General features: G+C 38.3%; 1 protein-coding gene across 1 annotated transcript in view; it reads left to right on the forward strand.

Moving 5' to 3' along the window:
• The window catches only part of DNAH7 (dynein axonemal heavy chain 7), a gene marked incomplete at its 5' end in the record, with an annotated part of 250,182 nt that overhangs the window by 52,038 nt on the left and 179,604 nt on the right, over positions 1-18,540 (forward strand). The window contains 6 exons of the mRNA XM_080799459.1: positions 874-1,098; positions 3,195-3,341; positions 5,073-5,758; positions 7,730-7,916; positions 15,696-15,889; positions 17,371-17,569. Of these exons, the coding sequence (XP_080655585.1) occupies positions 874-1,098; positions 3,195-3,341; positions 5,073-5,758; positions 7,730-7,916; positions 15,696-15,889; positions 17,371-17,569 (1,638 nt within the window). The remainder of the gene's footprint in view (positions 1-873; positions 1,099-3,194; positions 3,342-5,072; positions 5,759-7,729; positions 7,917-15,695; positions 15,890-17,370; positions 17,570-18,540) is intronic.

Below are 18,540 nucleotides of genomic sequence, written 5' to 3' on the forward strand. Positions count from 1 at the left end.
TTTATACTTACTAGAGGAGAATTTACATCTCAAGGATGTTACATCTTAACATATGTTTTCACATTTATTCAGAACTTTTAAAATGTCCCTCAATAAAGTATTATCATTATCCTCATACAGATTTAGCACACTTCTTGTTATATTTGCCTATAGCTATATTTTAGTTTTTGTAATTAGGAAAAGTGAAGCCCAGGTATCTGCTGCAAGTCTGCAATTGGACATTTGTTATGGTGGTGATTCAACGAATACTTGTCACTTGTCTCCCCCAACAAGTCTCTGAGAGCAAAGCCCTGCCTGGTCTTTTGGTTGTCACACTGAATTGCCAGCACCTGGCAAGGTGTCAGGCACTGAGGTGGGCACTAGGAGGTGCCCCAATATGCTACCGTGAAAGAATAGGTGATATGACCCTGCTTGATCTCTCCCAGAAACCCGTAACACTCTCTGGTTTTCCAGGGCTGCTGCTTCTTCTTCTTCTTTTTTTTTAATTTGACAGAGAGAGCACAGGTAGGCAGAAAGGGGGAAGCAGGCTCCCTGTTGAGCAGAGAGCCAGATGCAGGGCTCGATCCCAGGACCCTGAGATCGTGACCCGAGCCGAAGGCAGAGGCTCAACCCGCCGAGCCACCCAGGGGCCCCCTCCAGTGCTTCTTATGTGTTGTTTAGTATTTTCTGTTTTTTTCCCACTGCTTTTGTGTAGACGTGCTTGGGACCGGTGACAGGAAAACTGTGCTGCCGTCTTCTAGCTTGAACTGAAAAGTCTACATTTCCAACAAGTCTGTGCATATTCATGCTTCTTTATACATAGCATTTCCACAGCCTATGTTTTGACTTAAGCTGTTCCTTAAAATGCCTTTTGCAACTTTTGTCTTCCTGCAGGCTTATATTCAGAAAGTAGAGACAACTGACATGGTTGAACTGGGCCAGAGACTGGTGGATTCTAAAAACTGCCTTGCCTTCCTCATTGAGTGCACCAACTTTTCTCCAGCAGACATTAGGCTCAATAATAATGTGTTTCAGTGGTATGGGAGAATGGATGAGATTTTTGATGAACATAGGAAAATCATTAAAGAGAAAACAGAACAATATCAAGAAGGCCTTAAGGTCGGTATCCCAGATATTTTTAATTGTTTTCATTTTCTGGAAATGCTTAAGTTTCAACTTATGTGGCATCATCAGCTCTGTGTCACAGGTCAGATATTTAAACTTTCTCATGCCATCAATTTCAGAGGAAGATGGTATCCATACTGGCTCCATATGTTATCATGTCTTGACTTTTCAAGGGTGAAAAATCCTAGTATACTGCCCTCAAGTGACCATTAATAAAAATAGTGTTTATCTTATACAGTTTATAGTACTTTTTTGAGTTACTTTCCTTATTTAACATTAAAGCTCTCTCAGCGAAGTGTGCCCTCACACACACTAAATCACCTAAGGATTGTGCCCAGAGTCCTCATTCGAACATTCAATAACTCTCACCTTCTCTGGTGTCCTGCATATAAGATGGTCTGTGTTTTTTCCCCTCATCTACTTGTCCATTCTGATCATCCTCCTCCTCCACTCCTCATTCTTGACTTTTTGCTAACCCTGAGCAACTTTTAGATCCCTGGCCCTCTACACCCCCACTCTCTCACACATTCTCTCCATTTGCCGGTGAGCGCACCCCTGGCCCACTCACATAATTCTCATGTACTCAAGTGACTCTCTCAGAATTCCTCTCGCCAGACCTCAGTCCTGCTGCTTCTCTGCTTCCATTACACTGTGACACATCTCCATGGACTAATTACCCGATCATGATGTTGTCATTGTCAGGTGCGTCTCCCCCATGGACGGTCAGCCCTTTGATAGAGGCTGTTCATTTGTTCCTTTTCTCCCTTTATACCCATGGCCAGTGAGGTGTCTGACACACGGGAATAGTGGGAGCACTCCATAGCTGTGTCTGGATAAATGATTTCGTATATTCAGTTTCACTGTATAAATGAAGAAGCTGAGGTTTCCAAAGTGAAGAGACTTGTGCCAGGTCAGCCAGGAGAGATGTCCCTTATAGCAAATCACGTTACGGCAAATGTGGTTAATTGACAGAACATGCTGGGAGACTAATTCACAGGCTTAACCAAAAACTTTTATTTTAAACAGTCTGTGTTTCTGTTGTGCATTTAGGTCATTTCAGATTTTTTTTTAAACCTGTAGAAAACATCATGAATCACAAATATTAGACACAGAAGTTATAACAGATTCTTAGCAAACTGTTAGGTGGCCCAGAATTATTTATACTTTGCTGTAAAGTACACTATTCTACAAACTTCCTATAATGTTGAGGAATTTCATCTTCTCATTTTCCTTCCCCCACTGGACCAGAACTATAAAATTTCCATGAACTAAAGAAGATAGAAATCAGCCTAGATAATCCATAAAATAGAAAATCCATTTTTTAATAACCCAGATTTGACTTTTGAATATTTTATGAAGAGCTATATTTTTAGAGCCATTTAACTTAGAGTGCCTTACCAATGACAATTTTGTAATGAGCTTTTCTCATTAAAAACAAAAACAAAAACAAAAACCATGCACCTGTTTTATGTTGGAAAGTTAGAGTTTTTAGATTTTAAAATCCAGATATATTTGCCTTGCACATTTCCTGGGAAGAGAGTCCATAGGACAAGAAAAATAACCTTGGAGTATTTTGTTTTAGCAACCAAAAATTGAAAAGATACCGAATATCAGAACATGATTAAAGAAAATCTGTTTTTTTTTCCAGTTGTTTGTAAAAATGCCACAGATCTTGTTATAGCCTTTAAAAAACTGGAGCTTTCTTTTAGCCTCATACTTGATTATTATGAATTAAAAAAAATTCTTATAAATCATTTGTCAGCACACATTCTTTAGCATACTAAAGAATAATACCATTGTTTAACTCATTCTTATTTTACTGGTTAGAATATCTTAGACTGATAAAACAAAGTTAACTTTATCTAATTCCTGAATTATAGGAAGCTTAATTCATTAATTTTAAATCCTGACTCTTAAAAATTCTGCATGTTTTAGATCCTTGTCCTCTTCCAGATGATTCCTCTCTTATATCTTGCCTGTGACAAAATAGAATAATAATTCTGATAATCTTTACAAATACTTGAACTTTCTTGCAATGCCTAGGGGTTTTACCTTTAAAAAATCCTAACAACAAATATTGTTTGTACTAGTTACGGTGTGAACGGTTTGTGGAGGAACTGGAGAGTTATGCTAAACAGGCAGAAGAATTTTACTCCTTTGGAGACCTTCAGGATGTGCAGCGATACCTGAAAAAGGCTCAAACACTGAATGGAAAGTTGGACTTAGCAGCAGACAAGGTATAATTTCAAAATTTTTAAGAGGATGAATGAGTTCAGAAGAAAGAGTTTTGTGTTTGTATTGTATATTCACCTTTTAAAAATAGATTCAAATGAAAGTTCAAGTACCTTGAGAGAATAATATAAATGGTGCAAATATCACTGTGCTCTGCACCTATAACTAATATAACTTGGTACGTTAACTGTACTGGAATTAAAGATTTTTGGAAATAATAAATGGCAAAAATAGATCTTATAGATATGCTTCGAGGAGAAGCAGCATTGCTGTTTTCTTTTGGTAGTTATCTCAGTGGCCTTTGCCTTTTATTTGAAAGATAGAGTGATATTTCCATCTGCTTATCTTTTATTTTGCGTCGTTTAATCATTTCCATCATGTGCTAGCACCTGCTTACTCATTATAGTTTGTCCGTCTTCATCGAAGGCGGTATAGATTTGGTGGCTGTGTTTTGAAATTAGGCCCATTATCTTCTCCCATTGAGCCACTTTTCCCCTGATATCGCTATGTCAGAACTCGGCTTTCTCATTAGAAGAAGGTCGAGGTGGAAAACCATACCCTTTGCCGAAGGAGATGTTTGAGATTTTTAATTGCATTTTTTAATAAAAAGGGGAAATATGAAAACAGACCATATTATGATGCTTTCCCGTTTTTCTTACATCGAAGGATTTCAGTATCTTATTAGTTCAGATAATTAAATAGTTTATAGTAGTCACAAAAGTCTGAACACATGTAGAGAAAACAGAAGCTGTAGATTTTAGAATTCTGTGGCCACTGAAATTTTGGGTAACCTGCATAGTTTATATACCTAACTCACACTTTCCAAATCTACAGATTTCTCCTTTAAACCATCCACATCCTCACAAACTTCACTACTAAACAAAGAGGAAATTAATGCTTTCTTTGCCTTTTTTTTTTTTTTTTAAGATTGTATTTATTTGAGAGAGAGTGAGCATGAGCGAGGGCGGGACAATGGGGGAGGAGAGCAGAGAGAGAGGGAGAAGCCCACTGAGCAGAGAGCCCGAAGCGGGGCTCCATTCCAGGACCCTGAGATCATGGCCTGAGCCGAAGGCAGACACTTAACTGACTGAGCCACCCAGGTGCCCCTTCTTTGCTTCTTCTTATCCCACACACGTCTTCAAGACCCAGCTCTGGTTGTATCTTCACTACATAAGCATCTATTCACCATGATCTCTTGCCTCGGAGTGATAGCATTTTTAGTATATACTATTCATGTATATTAAAGAGATACCACTCTAAGACATCTCTTCTATTGCCTCTTACTATTGTTGAACAATTGTAATTTCACTTTCTACATATGCATGTCTATTTCCTGATTATATACTACCTCCTCAGTGTTGGTATTTTGCAATATAATGCTTTTTCCCTCTATTTTCCACAGTACCTGATACAATTCTGTGTGTTTTAAAAGTACTTAAGTTCTAGTCAATTAATAAATCATGGTATAACTTCAATATGTCTGGATGGACAGAGACTTCTTTAAATATATATCATTCCTATTTTAACTAACTTAACCAGATACTATTCTCTGGAAAATGTTATAAAAAAGAAATAGGATAGATTACCGCTCAGTAAATCTCGATTATGACCTAATTTCAGTTTAACTTTGGGGCTTATTGAGAGCTTGGGGCCGCTTTTGATAAAAATATTTTTAAAAAATTAATTTTGAGTATCATTCACTTCTAGAATAACATACCTTATACCCGTCCTTCCAGATTGAGCAATTTAATGCTGAAGAAGAGGCGTTTGGTTGGCTACCATCAATATACCCTCAACGTAAAAAAATCCAAGATGGGTTGAACCCTTACCTCCGTCTCTATGAAACTGCTGTGGAATTTAGCAACAAGTACCGGGGATGGACCGAAGGACCGTATCATAAGGTGAACCCCGACCAAGTAGAAACAGACGTTGGAAATTACTGGAGAGGACTGTATAAGCTGGAAAAAACCTTCCACGATTCTCCAAATGCATTGGCAATGACAAAAAAAGTCAGAGCAAAGGTAGAAGATTTCAAGCAGCACATCCCTCTGATTCAAGTGATCTGTAACCCTGGCTTGCGTCCCCGGCACTGGGAGGCCATGTCCAACATTGTTGGCTTCCCGCTCCAGCCAGCAGACGACTCCACTGTCTTCACTTTTTTAGACATGGATTTGGAACCATATCTGGATAGGTTTGAAGGGATTAGTGAAGCAGCTAGCAAAGAATATTCTCTTGAAAAGTCCATGGACAAGATGACTAATGAGTGGGACGCAATGGAATTTGTCATTCTTCCTTATAGAGAGAGCGGGACATTTATTTTGTCATCAGTTGATGAAATCCAGATGTTGTTGGATGACCACATTATTAAAACACAAACTATGCGAGGCTCTCCTTTCATTAAGCCTTATGAAAAACAAATAAGGTAAAGTAATATTTACACGACAGTATTTAGGCTGTGTTACCATAATTGTCACTTATCTGTAATATATAGTTCTTTTTGCAAATTGATTCTGCCTTTCATACTTAATATTTTAAATAGTTGGCTGGAAGGAGTGATAATCTTTTTTGCATTTGGAATAGTACTTACTCCTTTGCTGTCATCGATAGTCATAACCAAGGTAGTGGACAATCAGCCTCTGGATATTCACTTTTATTGTGTACAGTCTGATCTTATACACTGAACTCAAAAATAACTTTACATCTCTGCACATAGCTCATAGGACATATAAACCATGACACTGAAGATAATGCCGTTTTCCAAATATACTAATTAGGTTATCGTAGATTATTCTTGAACACTTACTATAATTTTCACTTCTATGGTAAGTGCAGAAGTATGAATGCTACTACTGTAGCCTGGGGTTTCCGGCATCTGATACAGATGCTGAAATTAAATCCTTATCCTGTCTGTTTCTTTCAATTTTTGTAATTTGTATGAAGCAGTTTATATCTGCCTTAAAAAAGTCTAAATCAGACTACCATCTTCAATGAGAATTTTCATGACAAGGGAAAGCCAGCCGCTTGGCAGTGTCCGCCTCTGGTTACTGTTGTGTTATCCCAACCCTGAGGATGCTCTGCCTTTGGCCTAGTCCCTCAGGCTGCTCTGCCTCCTACCTTGCTTGCTCGAATGTGCTCATCGAGAGTAAATTTTTTAACCACTCTGCAAGTGGTATAACCAGACTCTACTTTCATGGGCTATCCATGAGATCATTGGCTAGTGGGAAATCTTCCGTGTCAGTCAGGGATTAGATGGAGAAAGAGGGAAGAACGGCGGGAGTCAGAGGCATTCGTTTCCTCTTGTGAAAAGATGTTAAACAAATTCACTGATAAATGCTGAAGTAATTTTAGAAAAGTGAAAACGCCTGGTGACTTTTAGGACTTCCGTTTACAGGGCTTGGTTTGAACAGTCTAAAATTGCAGGTCGCTAATTATAAATGGTGCGTAATGTACTAAACTACACATAAAGCTATCCCATCTCTAAGGTCTGTTGCCACTGACCGATCATCCTTCTGAATGGCTATGTTGTCTCTCGTAGCATAGTGATTGCAGCGATCTGGGTTCAAATCTGCCTCTATCATTTATTAGTGGGTGGACCTCAACCGGGTACTTCTCTCTATGTGCCTTGTCTCCCCACTGGTAAACAGATACACTAGACCTTATAGATTATGGTGAGGAGGGAGCAAATACATACAGAGACCTTAGACTTGTGCTGATAAAATAGTAAGTTTAAAAAAAAATAAGTTTAGAGTGTAATTATAATATTTATCCTTGAGGATAAATATTTTTGTCATTATTTTTGTTCTCCATATTTAGAAATGAACTGATCACTATTGTAGATTAAAAATGCTTCCTTCCCATGAATGACACAGGATTATATTTTAGATGATGCAGATTTTTCTCCAATTGACACTTAGATCTTCTGAATTGAAATATCGTGTTCTGGAAATAAAGCCTTTATAGGCCCAAATTTTTAAAAAAAGAAGAATGTTAAAGGAAATGAATCTTGGATGTAACTACTTTTCCTACGAAGTTCAGAGTGCCCTTCACTGAGAGCAGCATTACGGTCTCCAGAATCTCCCTTCTCAGTTTGTGCCCTCTAGCCGTGGAATTGATTCGCAGTAAGGTTCATTGCTGTGGTATATACAGAAACGAGCCCGTTTGTAGATCGGTATATCTGAACACGTGTATCCATATAGACATAAATGTGGGTGCTATTATTTTAAAACAGACCTTGTGGAACCAATTTAGCGATTTATTGTCAAAAGCAGGTAGCGGAATGGAGCGGGAATGGCGGCGCTGCATCCAGGACTGACAATCCCAGGGATCATTTTGAGTTTTGTCATCTGAAACGTTGCTTGATTTTTCTGTTGAACCACTGTGTTTTGCTTCTCAGAGAATGGGAGAGCAAGCTCCTGCTACTTCAGGAAATTCTGGATGAATGGCTCAAAGTCCAAGCCACATGGCTGTATTTGGAGCCCATTTTCAGTTCTCCAGACATTATGTCTCAAATGCCTGAGGAAGGAAGACGATTCACAACTGTGGATAAAACATGGAGAGATATAATGAAAAGTGTTATGCAAGTAGGTGAAAATCTCTGAGAATGTAATTATTTGGTTGAAGTGACAAGAGTTTTGTTTTTGAAATAATCCAAATAAGTCATTTTCTTTCCCCCCACATACATTCCTTTTTCAGATATTATTTTAGGATCCTAAGAGGAAGAAGCATAAACTGAGTAGATATTTTGTCCTGACTGCTTCTTGAGGTTCAAAGTACTTTGCATTATTTAATGACCTGTGGTTCTATTAGTGGTTCCTCCTGGATGCTCTGGCAGGAGGACACCGGTACGCAGCACTTGATGTCCTCTCTAGTCGATGCCCCCCTTGTTATGAGCGGGACCACCACTGAAACTGCACTATAGTGGAAACATGCCAGCATGTCACTCCATCAATAAGTTTCTCTTTAGGTATCTACAAAAAAAATGAGTTGTAAAGACAAATTTAAAGAGACCAATAAACACAAACAAAACGCAATCAATCAAAACACAAATACTGAACTGACAATTTAAGGATAGAATTTGTTTCCCAAGCTAGAAACCTGAAAAAGATACCTTTTTTTTTTGTTCAATTCAAAAGACATTTATTGCCTGTAAGGCATGGTTAACATTAAAATAGAAGAAATATTAGTTATTAAATTATATTCATTAAATGAATGTAAATTTCTCCATTGGTCTTTTTGATCAAATACAATACTGGAAGGTAGGATGAGTATTATCTTAACATTTTCCTACCTTAAAATAGAAATACACATATTTTTATTATTTAACATTGAAACACAACACAACACACAACACACGACACAACACATTGAAAGTCGTGACTATAATCCTAAATATGGTTAATACTGTATCAACATCAACTACATGATTTGCTAGGAAAAATAAAAGATAGACACGGATTTAATAAGTTTACTTCATTTTATGTAGTAATACTTGAAACACAACTCCGTATAAACCAAATTTTTATAAAATTAATCACTCTGGAATGTTATATTTAAAGGACTTATTGGTGAGTCACTTTGTAATACATTTAATCATCTTTAATTTAATAGTTTAGCCTTTCATATGTCATTTCCTTACAAAAAGTCACAACCCTTACAACACACATTTTCACTGGAAAAAGGATCACGTAGAATTTTTTTGGTTACCCAAAAAAGCAAACAGTAGATGCTTGTATTTTCCTAGTTAAGATGATTTTTAAAATAAAAAAAATACATTCTTTTTTTGGGTATTTGATCAAATACTTTTCAAAACCCCATATTACTAAGGAAATTTTATAGTTATTTTAGTACCTAGAAAAAGGGCAGCTATGCTGAACTAGTAAATTAAGGAAGCAGATCTTCAATTCTATCAAACTGCTGAATTAAAAAACAAACACGGGCACCTGGGGGGCATAGTCGGTTGAGTGTCTGACTCTTGGTTTCACCTCAGGTCATGATCTCAGGGTTATGGGATTGAGCCCCACTTTGGGTTCCATGATCATTGTGGAATCCGTAAAGATTCTCTCTCCCTCTCTCTCTATCTCTCTCTGACCCTTTCTCCACTCTCTAAAATAAATAAACCTTAAAAAACAAACAAGTACACCTGAAACTGATAAAACACTGTATATTAAAAGAAAAACAGACAAAACAAAACAAATATTGCTTACTCTTATTGCAAAATAAGCAGTTTCCTTGTCTTCCTGAACTGGCTTTACATTTTCTTTTTCTCCATATATTAGTATTCAGGACAGCTTTTGTCCATACTCTCCAAAGCTTTGAAAATAAACCTAAGTCCATATTTTCTCAGAAAGGCTAATGAGATGACCTGTGTAGTAGAGACATCATTGGATTAAGTGTTTAATACAAAAAGCCATCACTTTCCATGTGAAGGATTCCTAAGAAATGTTCTTTTAGAGCTAGGCAAGAGAAATGACTTGGAGGTTAAATAAAGAATGTGGAAGATAATTTCGTGTTTTGAAACCTGCTACCAAAGACCCTGTCTCCCTAGGAGAGGCTCCATTACTGACCTTTCAATCTAATTCCAGAATTTTTCAATCACTATTATGATAGTTTTGCCTATGAAGACTTGGCTATACCTGCTGTAAAACCTCAGTTTCATGTTCTACCCGGAGCTCTTCTCCTTTGCGCAGAGTAGGTAAAGCTGAGGTTCCAGTAAGTTGGAGAGATGTGGGGGATTGCCCTCCCACACTACTTCTCTCCATCCTGGGCTTATTCACGGTGCTGGGTCAAAGAGAAGGAGGTAAAGGGGGGAGAGAGACCCGAAAGAGGGGGAGAAAGAAAGAGCGCAAGAACGAGAGGATTTACTGATATAACTGACCCAGCCAACCGACTGCCCTTTTCATTGGTGGTCATAAGATGGCCAGCCTCCTGTCAGTGTGGTCCAGGCACTCGTCGTACCTTTACTTTTGGTTACCCCAACTGGTCTAGCTTTTTTTTTTTTTTTTTAAAGATTTTATTTATCAGATAGAGATCACAAGTAGGCAGAGAGGCAGGCAGAGAGAGAGGAAGGGAAGCAGGCTCCCTGTTGAGCAGAGAGCCCGATGCAGGGCTCGATCCCAGGACCCTGAGATCATGACCTGAGCCGAAGGCAGAGGCTTTAACCCACTGAGCCACCCAGGCGCCCCTGGTCTAGCTTTTTGATACGTTGTGGACAGGCGACGTTCACTGATTGACTCAGTATGGATCTGCGAAGCTCCCGACAAGCTCTGTCTGGTAACAGATTCTATCTTGAGCATCTCTCCCAGGTTTGAGCATCCTCTGAGCGATTTGGCTGCATCTTCAACCTGACTTTCTAGTGGTGGCTACGGCCCCAGGTGTTTCACGAGTCTGTATTTCAGAGTCTGTAGCCCTTAATTTCATCTAGGGCTTGCAGAAAGGTGGGATCCACCTTCTCTACCTCGTGGTAGCCGTGAGCACATGGCCTTTGCCCCTCCTTCACCTGGTCATTCCACCACCACGTCTTCTCCCGCGGTTCCTTTCCTGCTCTGGTCGCACTGGAGCAGACTTTCAGTTGTCAGATGTCAGCTTCCTCTCTCTGCAGACACTTGGAAACATTTCAAGGGATTCTCTTGGAGTCGGGAATGGAAACCAGTTAACTGCCCCCCGTTGGGAGGTGAAAGAAGTGGATAATCTTCCTTCATGTTTACTGTGCTCGCCCCCAGACTTGACTTTTGACCTTTACAAGTCTTTATTTGTCGTCCATACGGGCAGAAGAAGGCACTCTTGAGCTTCTCCCCAAAACTTTTCCTCTTAGTACACATAAATACCATCCCCCTGCTTGCTCAAGGAGTCAATTCTGTTTTTCTTCCTTTCTTTTTGCTGTAGTGAATACAATCACTTCGCACCACACCATCTCCCTCCGTTCTAGTGAGCTGGAAGGCTGAACACCACCTCCCTCAGACGCTCTAGCATCTAGTTTTGGGCAGTGAATGAGATTTAGACAACTATAAACACTCACTCGGGAGTTGGAAAGCATATGTGAAACAGCAGACATCTTGTTGACATTTTAGCTGTTTCTGCTGTCAGGCAAGTCATGAGCACGTGACTTCTTTTTTTCTTCTTTTCCAGCAAGAATTCAGTGTCTGGTCATCAGTTTTATAGGTGTTTAGAGGCAGCGCTGGTGGTGGCTTTCTGAGCCCTGGATTCACAGCCACCATAGTGTGTCCTCAAATGCAGCAGTGCCAGTGCTGGTATCCTTTTGTCCCGATCGGGGCAGGGGCAGAGCTCGGAGTAGGCTCCCCCACACCTTCTGATGATTTTGTAATTGTGTCATTCCCTATGTTAAGTGTCTTTTTTTTTTTTTTTTTTGCTTAATGTACCTAGAAGGATTCTATTTTGCACTAAATGTACGAACACCTCAAAGATGGAACTAGGATTGTTTATATGGCCTAGTTTATATGGCCTAGATTGTTTATATGGCCTAGCTGAGGATGGTGAGAATGTAGTTACCATTTGAAGATGGAACCCTGGAACTACCTGGCAAGCAGTACAAAAATTACTTGAATTATGCTCTTGGTCTCCTGGAATGAAGTCTATTTTATGGGTAATGCTCTGGTGAGCCAGGTGGCTGCTGGAATCAGTCAGTATGGTAGGAATTTGAGATAAAAAGGATATGAGATGGCCTGAATTCTTTTAAAAGCACTGGAGAAATTAAAGAACGATATGGCTTAATTCAGAATTTGAAGCTCTACTCAAGGCGTAGTCAGAAGACTAAGGCGCTACGATGACTGCCCTCAAAGAGCCTCTTATTTTGCCCAGCTACAAGTTTGATGTAGCCAAAAATGAGCGACAGAGTCTGATTCAGTGGGTCGGCAAATTACAATGTAATTTAATTTGTAGCCTTGCCAGATCTATTATGTAAAAGGTAGATCGCTTACCGAGAAGGAGTACGATGATGACAACCGGAAGTGGGGACATTTGGGTCGGTTGGATTGACCCTAGGAAGTCTGGCCCTCATATCACTGAGCCTCCCTTGCCAGAAGCCTGGGAAGAAACCTGAAAGATATGCAAGACATTGTACCCCAAGGTCCAAACTTGTAGCTGGGAGAAATAAGTTAGAGTTTTAAACTCAGGGTCATAGAAACGATGTGAATCCACATTTTCTCTCCTAGTATTTAAAAGGTTTAATGGGTATCTTACAAGTATGTAAATCACCCAGTAGATTGTCACTTGAGCTGCTGAGAGTAGTGACACTTGTGAAGCAGAAGAAGACCCATACAGTTTGTAAAATTATTCCTTTACCGACAACAAAAATATATATATGACAGTCAGTCATTCTTTTCCTTCCCTTCCAGGAGACAGAGAGTAATGAAAGTGTCAAGGGAGTCCTACAAAGTTTCAAATTTCTAGTAGCTTCCTATCAGAACGTCTTACTGTTATGTCCCGAGAACACAGCTAGTAAGTTCCATCCTGGTGCCCCCCCGGAAGCCTGTACTTCCCTTGAGTCGCCCTGTGTGTCTACAGGCTCGCCTCATCCGTGTTTGCTCGCGTGTCAGCAGAGAGTGATGGGATGCCTACCGCCGAGCGAGATTTTATAGCACAACTTAAAGGAACTTAAAGCCAGTTTCATTTTACAATGATGAATAGCTTTCCTGAAGAGTGGCCGATTATAAACTGTTCATTTTAACTCCCTGAAACTGAGGGAGCGGAGTAACTCCTCCTCCCTTCCATCCATTCCCCCCCCCTCCCCCAGTAGCATCTGTCTGTCTGTCTGTCTCTTCAACAGACAGTGACGGGAGAGAAAATGAAGGTGTTTACGTGTCCATGTGCTTCCCATGCTCATACCATATTAGAGGCTTCCAATATTTTCTGTGGTTTGGTCTTTGTAACAACTTTGGTTGTTGGGTAGGAACCAGGTCTGCGCTTTCCTTTAGCTGATGCAGGCTTTGTTATGGTCCCTTCTCACAGGAACAAAGTGAAGGCTCTTTAGTTTCCAGTCACGAGAAGATTATTTATTTTTGAAGTCCACATACAAAGGTACATAGATTATTGCCTTTGTTCATACAGAGCTCTCACGTTTTTTTCTCATCGAGCTGATCTGTCTAAGTAGGTTTGACCTCAGGAATCCAGTAAAAAAATTTTTACTTTAACGTTAAGTGCCTCCAGAGGTATTTCTTCTGTAATTGTAATATTTGGGGAAAGAAATAGGACCTGTTGTTTTAAATAGCAGAATTTTTCTTTAGCTTTCAAACCTAAGATCCAAGATAGCAATACTGCAATAAGTTCTTTGGCTGAGAATGAAACAAATGTTGTTAATTTGTGAGAGGAGTTTTTCACATTTACTAGCAACTGTTCAGCTTTTTGTTTGTTTTGTTTTGTTTCCAACAAGGAAAGGCACATGTTACCAGAAGGTGGCACTCTGAGAACATCATTTTGGTTTTCGTATTTAGGAGTACCAGAGTACGCCTCTATCCTTTCTTGACTGGATAAATTGCACATTTAAATTATGATCTGAGTCTTTGTCATGCTTCTTTTTACATGCGTTTTTTAAAAATGCTATTTAAACATAAAACTGTTAGGAAAGAAAATGTCGTTTTAAAATTGTCTCTTTAAAGAGAATAGAATGATCTGTTATATATTTCATAGGAACCTGTTTTATTGAGAAAACAGGTATTAATGATAATTGTATTATTTGATTAAATTGCTGTGTTTCCAAGTTACACTGTTAAAATTCAAAACAAGGGGCACCTGGGTGGCTCAGTGGGTTAAAGCCTCTGCCTTCAGCTCAGGTCATGATCTCAGGGTCCTGGGATCCAGCCCAGGCTCTCTGCTCAGCAGGGGGCCTGCTTCCTCCTCTCTCTCTCTCTGCCTGCCTCTCTGCCTACTTGTAATCTCTGTCAAATAAATAAATAAAATCTTTAAAAAAATAAAATAAAAAATAAAATTCAAAACAACCAGGAAAATGTATCTTTCCTTTTTAGCCACATTCCAAGTACATTAACAAAAACATTTTAGAAAGTCATGCAGAAGTATAAAATTTCTGTATAGAACAATCTACAGCTGACATTTTTGATCTCTTCGTCATGGCTGAGTGCCACAAGTAAGCTAAATTAGTTAATCTTGAAATTCCATGTTTAATTTTTTAAACAACATTCTCTTAATATTTAGAAATTTTCTATAATGCCCTGTTACATATATTAATAAATATACTAGTATCATCTCACTATTATTTGGCCCGGTGATCAATATTTCCAATGTGTTTTAGTACCTTTTTCTAACATATTGATGCTTACTTAGAAAAGAACTTTTCTTATTTGTCGTTGGTGTCAGTGGTGATCACTGAGCTTGGAGTTAAAAGACCAAGACTAGACCTAGATGACATCAAAAGAAGTAAAAAGAATTTTATTTCAATGATATCTAGATTGTATTTTAAAAATATGTTTCTAAAGATTTTCATAAATCTTTATTTGGATGTGGTTATTTATATGGATGTTTTATAAATCAAGAAACTATTTACTTTTTTAAAATATCAATTCTTAAGACCACCTCTTGGTTAGAAGTCTTATCTTGGGTCCCACAGCATAAAAGAAACTCTTTTAAAAACTTGACCATGTTTGAATAATGTTAAACCAAACAGCTCACAGTGGTACTTTTCTGTGACAAAGTGTTCGGAAATCCCATGCCTTCGCGGTAGATCAGTCTTGGCTTCCAGAGGGTTCTGGAACTTGAGTGCTTCAGCAAGCGGTATTACCGTGTCGTGCCAAATACATTGCACTGTAGTGTAAGATTTTTATCAGAAACTCCTTTCTTCACCCCCAAACGCTTACAGTTTTATCTACAGTTATAAAACAGGGTTTGTCTTATTTTATCACTGATAATAATAACATCTGAAATAATGACGATTTATCATTTTTTAAATACTTTTTCTCCAAGAGTAAAAGGCGAACACAAGTCATACTGTTGTTTCTCTCATCCTTCCTGTGAGTTCGCTGTTCGTGCCCCAGGCCTGCGGCTCGGTGCTCGCCCTCCTCCTCACCCTCCTTCTCACTTCCTCCCCGCACCCCCTCCCCTCCCTTCCCCTCTTGTCTTCTCTCCTCTCTTTCATACTCATTTTCTGCTTCTCACTCTTTCCAACTTAGAATGAGAAACTTGAGCATTATTGTTATGGTTCAAGTCAACATGACTCTTACTAATTAAAGAGGTTAGTTAGACCTAGACTATGCAGGATTACTTTTAAAAAATATTCGCTTTAAATTTCGGTTAACCTTTGTTCAGTTAAAAACATGTAATCTCATAGTTGTGTAATATGAATACAAATAAAACTGGTACCTAATATTTTTGAGTTGGGTATTTTTAATTTTTAGGACAAACGTGTTCTACAAGTTGTAACTATTGAGAGAATGCTGGAAAGGCTGAAAAAATCAAATGAACTTTTGGAACTCATTCTTAAAGGACTTAATGAATATTTGGAAAAGAAACGTCTCTTCTTCCCCAGATTCTTTTTCTTGTCTAATGATGAACTTCTTGAGATACTGTCTGAGACTAAAGATCCCACTAGGTAAGTAACTCATATATTACACATGGCCATGTGTAATATATGTAAATGTAATATATGTAAACACATGGCTATGTGTTTATCTGTTTAAATTAATTTTTTAAAATAAGGTAAAATGTAAATGTATATAATTATGTTCAAGAACATTCTAAATATTATCAGGAACCAATGTAATTATTACAAATATAACATCATTGAGGGATATTTTTCCACATGTGATACATGTTGGGGAGGATTTCATACTTTATTTTCTCTTACAGATTTTTCAGAACACTTCACTCTTCTAGTGGCTTGCAATGACCCACACAGGTGGTCTCCCTTTATCCTTCCCATGTATCTCCCACCAGTTTTCTTGTTCATTCTGTTACAGTCCTTCCAATTCCACTATAAAAGAGGCAGCCTCCTCTCTTGTGTACTGTCCTCTTTGCATAAGATGCTCTTTATCTAAATATCCATGACTTCTTTGGCCTCCTCTAGATTTTTGTGGAAACATGCTCAAATGTGTGCCCCTCAGAAAGACTTCCCCTGACCACTGTATTTAAAATGGCAACCACTCCAGCCTTCCCTAGCCACCTTTCCTGGACTATCTCCTCTGCCCTCTTTTTCTGCAGCATACTTTTTATAATCTGCCGAACTCTGTAATGTACTTACTTGTTTACTGTCTGATTTCCTCTAGCAGAATATAAGCTCCATGATGGCAGAGATTTTTGACTTTTTTTCCCCAGTGCTGATTCTCAATTCCTTAGAAGAATGTGTATATTTAGTATATAGCAGACAGTGAACGGATATTTATTAAATTTGTCAGTTTTGTGCCTTCAAAGTAGGAGATAATTAATCTAGACAAAAAGATAAATTTAGGCTCAGATTTCCATCTGAAATTTTATATTCTGCTTCTTTATTGCCTTTTGAGTTCAACTGGTTATTGGTAATGTGCAGAAAAATGAGGACTTTAGTCCCTCCCATCTATATTACAATGACTATAGTTGAAAACCTTCAAAGCAGTTGATTTAGCAAACTGTGAAGCGTGTAAAGTGCTAAACCTAGTTCACAATTTGTAAGTAGTCTCTGAAGATCCCAGTTGAAAAAGGTAGTTTTGTGCATTTGAAGATTCTTCCAATTAGTGTGTTATCTGTTAGTTAAGATTGGTTTGCTTCTTTCGTTACTTTTAACATCTTTCGATTCATTGTGTTGGAAACAAAACCTCACGGGTGTCTCCTCTGTAGCTCTTATTATAATTATAGTTTCGCAGATCTTTTTGTGATTATTCAATTAATGATGACCTCCTACTGGACTGTGTAATCTGTACAGGCAGGGATCATGTCTTTTGTTCCCCCTCAGTGTTTCATCTCCGACAGCATCGAGTAGGGGCCTAACACATAATGCACATTTATATGTTGTGAATGAAGATTGATACACAAAGAACACTGACAGATAAGGACTTGCTTTAATTTGATTAATTCTCTTAAACATTTTTCCCCCGACAGGGTACAACCTCACTTGAAGAAATGTTTTGAAGGAATTGCAAAAGTAGAATTTACAGAAACTTTAGACATCACTCACATGAAGAGTAGTGAAGGAGAGGTTGTGGAGCTCACAGAGACCATTTCAACGGCCAAAGCCAGGGGCCAAGTGGAGAAATGGTTGGTGGAGCTGGAGAGAGTTATGATTAAATCCATCCACAAGGTACGATTAAATCCATCCACAAGGTACTTCACTGTGTTTATCATTATTTCCGGTAAAGTTGTAGAATATTAATGTATCATTGGGGGTACCTGCATCTCAGCTGGCAAAGCATGTGACTCTGGCTTGTGGGGACCTGAATTTGAGCCCCATTTTGGTGGAGATTATATAAAAAAATGTATCACTAATAAATGCACTGGGTTTTTTTAAAGACAGAAATTGAGTCGTGAATTGCCAGTTCAATTGTAATAGATAGCTTAAAGACAAAGATATGGTCTATGAAATTAATTTCATGGCAATTCACTTGAAAAGTGGGATAAAATACCATTGAAACTACAGAAAACTTAGGTGTTAGTCATAAGTCCCATTTCTTGCAGCCACATGCTAGTTCTTTCATTATTAATCAAACACACCTTGGTCTACAAAGTCTATGTTTAGTCCTACCTTGAATGCATCTCTCTATAGTTCCACATCAATCTCCCTGCATGTATGTTTCTCTAGTGAATCTTTTTGCCCTGTATATATACAAAATATGTACCAAAATGTTAGAAAATCACAAATACTTCCTTTAACAGTCACTTCATATTTTCCATGTCTCATAAAACACCAACTCAGTCATTTGTAATTATTTTTATTAGTAGAAAATTTGAAGTCATGGCAAGAAATATAGATTAGTTGAGCACTTAAATTCATTTTTTCACTGTAATGTGGACTTAGCATTCAAGTTCTTTATCAAGTATAAAAATCATGATTGAGTTGGGAATCATGAGAGCAAGAATGAGAAGGAAATATGGTATGATGTCTTAACAACAGTTTTCACTGATTTTTCAGATTCTCTCACACATTATTGAAAAAATTCATTAGAATCTAAGTGTTCAGTGGATATCATGTGTCTAAGTCCTTCTTTCTCTTCTTAGATATAGTTTTAGTATCTGCCTGCATAATAGTTTTTAAGTAGATGTAAAGTCATTTCT

The sequence above is a fragment of the Martes martes genome (assembly GCF_963455335.1).
Source record: "Martes martes genome assembly, chromosome: 3".
Lineage (NCBI taxonomy): Eukaryota > Metazoa > Chordata > Mammalia > Carnivora > Mustelidae > Martes > Martes martes.